At 71.0% G+C, this 1,484-nt stretch overlaps 1 protein-coding gene across 1 annotated transcript in view; it reads right to left on the minus strand.

The window, feature by feature from the left end:
- Window positions 1–1,424, minus strand: part of LOC112977366 (MHC class II regulatory factor RFX1-like) — a 4,628-nt gene extending 3,204 nt beyond the window's left edge. Inside the window, exons 1-5 of the mRNA XM_026089658.1 lie at window positions 1,239–1,424; window positions 1,032–1,129; window positions 768–917; window positions 447–655; window positions 174–344 (exon numbers count right to left, since the gene is read on the minus strand). Of these exons, the coding sequence (XP_025945443.1) occupies window positions 174–344; window positions 447–655; window positions 768–917; window positions 1,032–1,129; window positions 1,239–1,296 (686 nt within the window). The 5' untranslated portion in view covers window positions 1,297–1,424. The remainder of the gene's footprint in view (window positions 1–173; window positions 345–446; window positions 656–767; window positions 918–1,031; window positions 1,130–1,238) is intronic.
- Window positions 1,425–1,484: the final 60 nt, after the last annotated feature.

Here is a 1,484-nt window from a genome sequence, read left to right on the forward strand (position 1 = left end):
CCCTGCCCCATGGGGTCCCCCCACGAGCCCAGTCCCCGTCCCAGGGGGTCCCAGAAGCCTCCCCAGAGCCACCCCCTGCCCCATGGGAGCCCCCCACGAGCCCAGTCCCCATCCCAGGGGTGAACCCGTCCCGTCCCCGGGGAGGGGGGGGGTCCCAGCCGCCCCCCCGGCGCCCCCCAGCGCCCCCCACCTCGCCCATGACGGCGATGGGGGTCTCGCCCTTGGCCTGGGCCACGCGGTGCTCCACCAGGTAGTACATGTACTCGTCGTAGAGCAGCCGGATGAGGTGGAAGGAGCCGAAGCTGGCGGCGCTGCGCAGGGTGAGGTCGCGGATGACCATGGAGCTGCGGGAGACGGGGATGGCGGGGGGGGACGTCACCACGGCGGCGGCGGCGCCACCCCCGGGACCCCCCCCCCAAACCACAGACGGACGCACGGACACGCACCTGTAGAAGGACCACTTGAGGAGGAAGAGCTTGGCGGCCTTGGGGAAGCCGTGGCTGCCCTGGTAGGGCTTGAGGACCTGGGTGACGACGCCGTCGAGCCAGGCGGCCCACTGCTCCAGCGAGTTCTGCTGCTGCAGCGTCATCTTGAAGTCCTGCTCCAGCCGCTGCACCACGCGGTCCTCGCAGCGGCACACCCACGACGCCTGCTCCTGCCGCGCCGGAGGGACCGTCGCCGTCAGAGATCCCCCCCCCCACCGCCGCGGTCACCTCCAACCCCGCGCGGCGACGGCGGTAGGGGAAGGGCACGGCCGGCGGCGCTACCTGGACGTTGGCGAAGTCGACGCGGTTGAGGTCGCTGAGCATCTGGTTGATCTGGGCCGTGTTCTGGAGCACGGCGCGCGCCGCCTGCGCCAGGTGGTTGAGGGAGGTGTAGCGCCGCAGCGTCTGGGCAAAGGCACTTGCTGCCGCCACCTGCGAGCGGGGTGGGGGTGCCGGAGGGGGGGCGTCAGCATCGCCGCTTCCCCCCCGTCCTCCATCCGTCCATCCATCCGTCTGTCCGTGCCGCCGCGGCGATCCCGACCTCACCTTCACGCGGACCATCTCCTCGGGGATGTTCATCATGGCGTTCGTTAACCAGCTCTCCAAACTCTTGGCGAAGTTGCGGATCGCTTGCGTCAAGGCACCTGCGCGGATTGGAGGGGGGGACGGTGAGCCGGCGGCGGGCGGCTGGCTGCCGGAGCGGCGGCAGCGGTGCCGGCTGGGCGGGAAGGTGGGAAGCGGGCGGACGCTCACTGGGGATGGGCCGGAGGACGTCGGGGATGAGGATCTCCACCAGCCCCTGGTAGAGCATGTTGTCGCAGTCCTTCGTCCACTTCAGCACCGGCTCGTACTTGGAGAGGACGACGAGGGAGCTCTTGGGCAGGCGCTTCTCCGCTTCGTCGTGGCTGCGGACGCACGGGAGACGCTCGGGAAACGCTCCCCTGACCCAAAATCACCTGCCCCCCCCCCCTTTCCCGGGGCGGGGAAAGGTCCCCACTC

This window comes from Apteryx rowi, unplaced genomic scaffold (assembly GCF_003343035.1).
Source record: "Apteryx rowi isolate R43461 unplaced genomic scaffold, aptRow1 scaffold_825, whole genome shotgun sequence".
Lineage (NCBI taxonomy): Eukaryota > Metazoa > Chordata > Aves > Apterygiformes > Apterygidae > Apteryx > Apteryx rowi.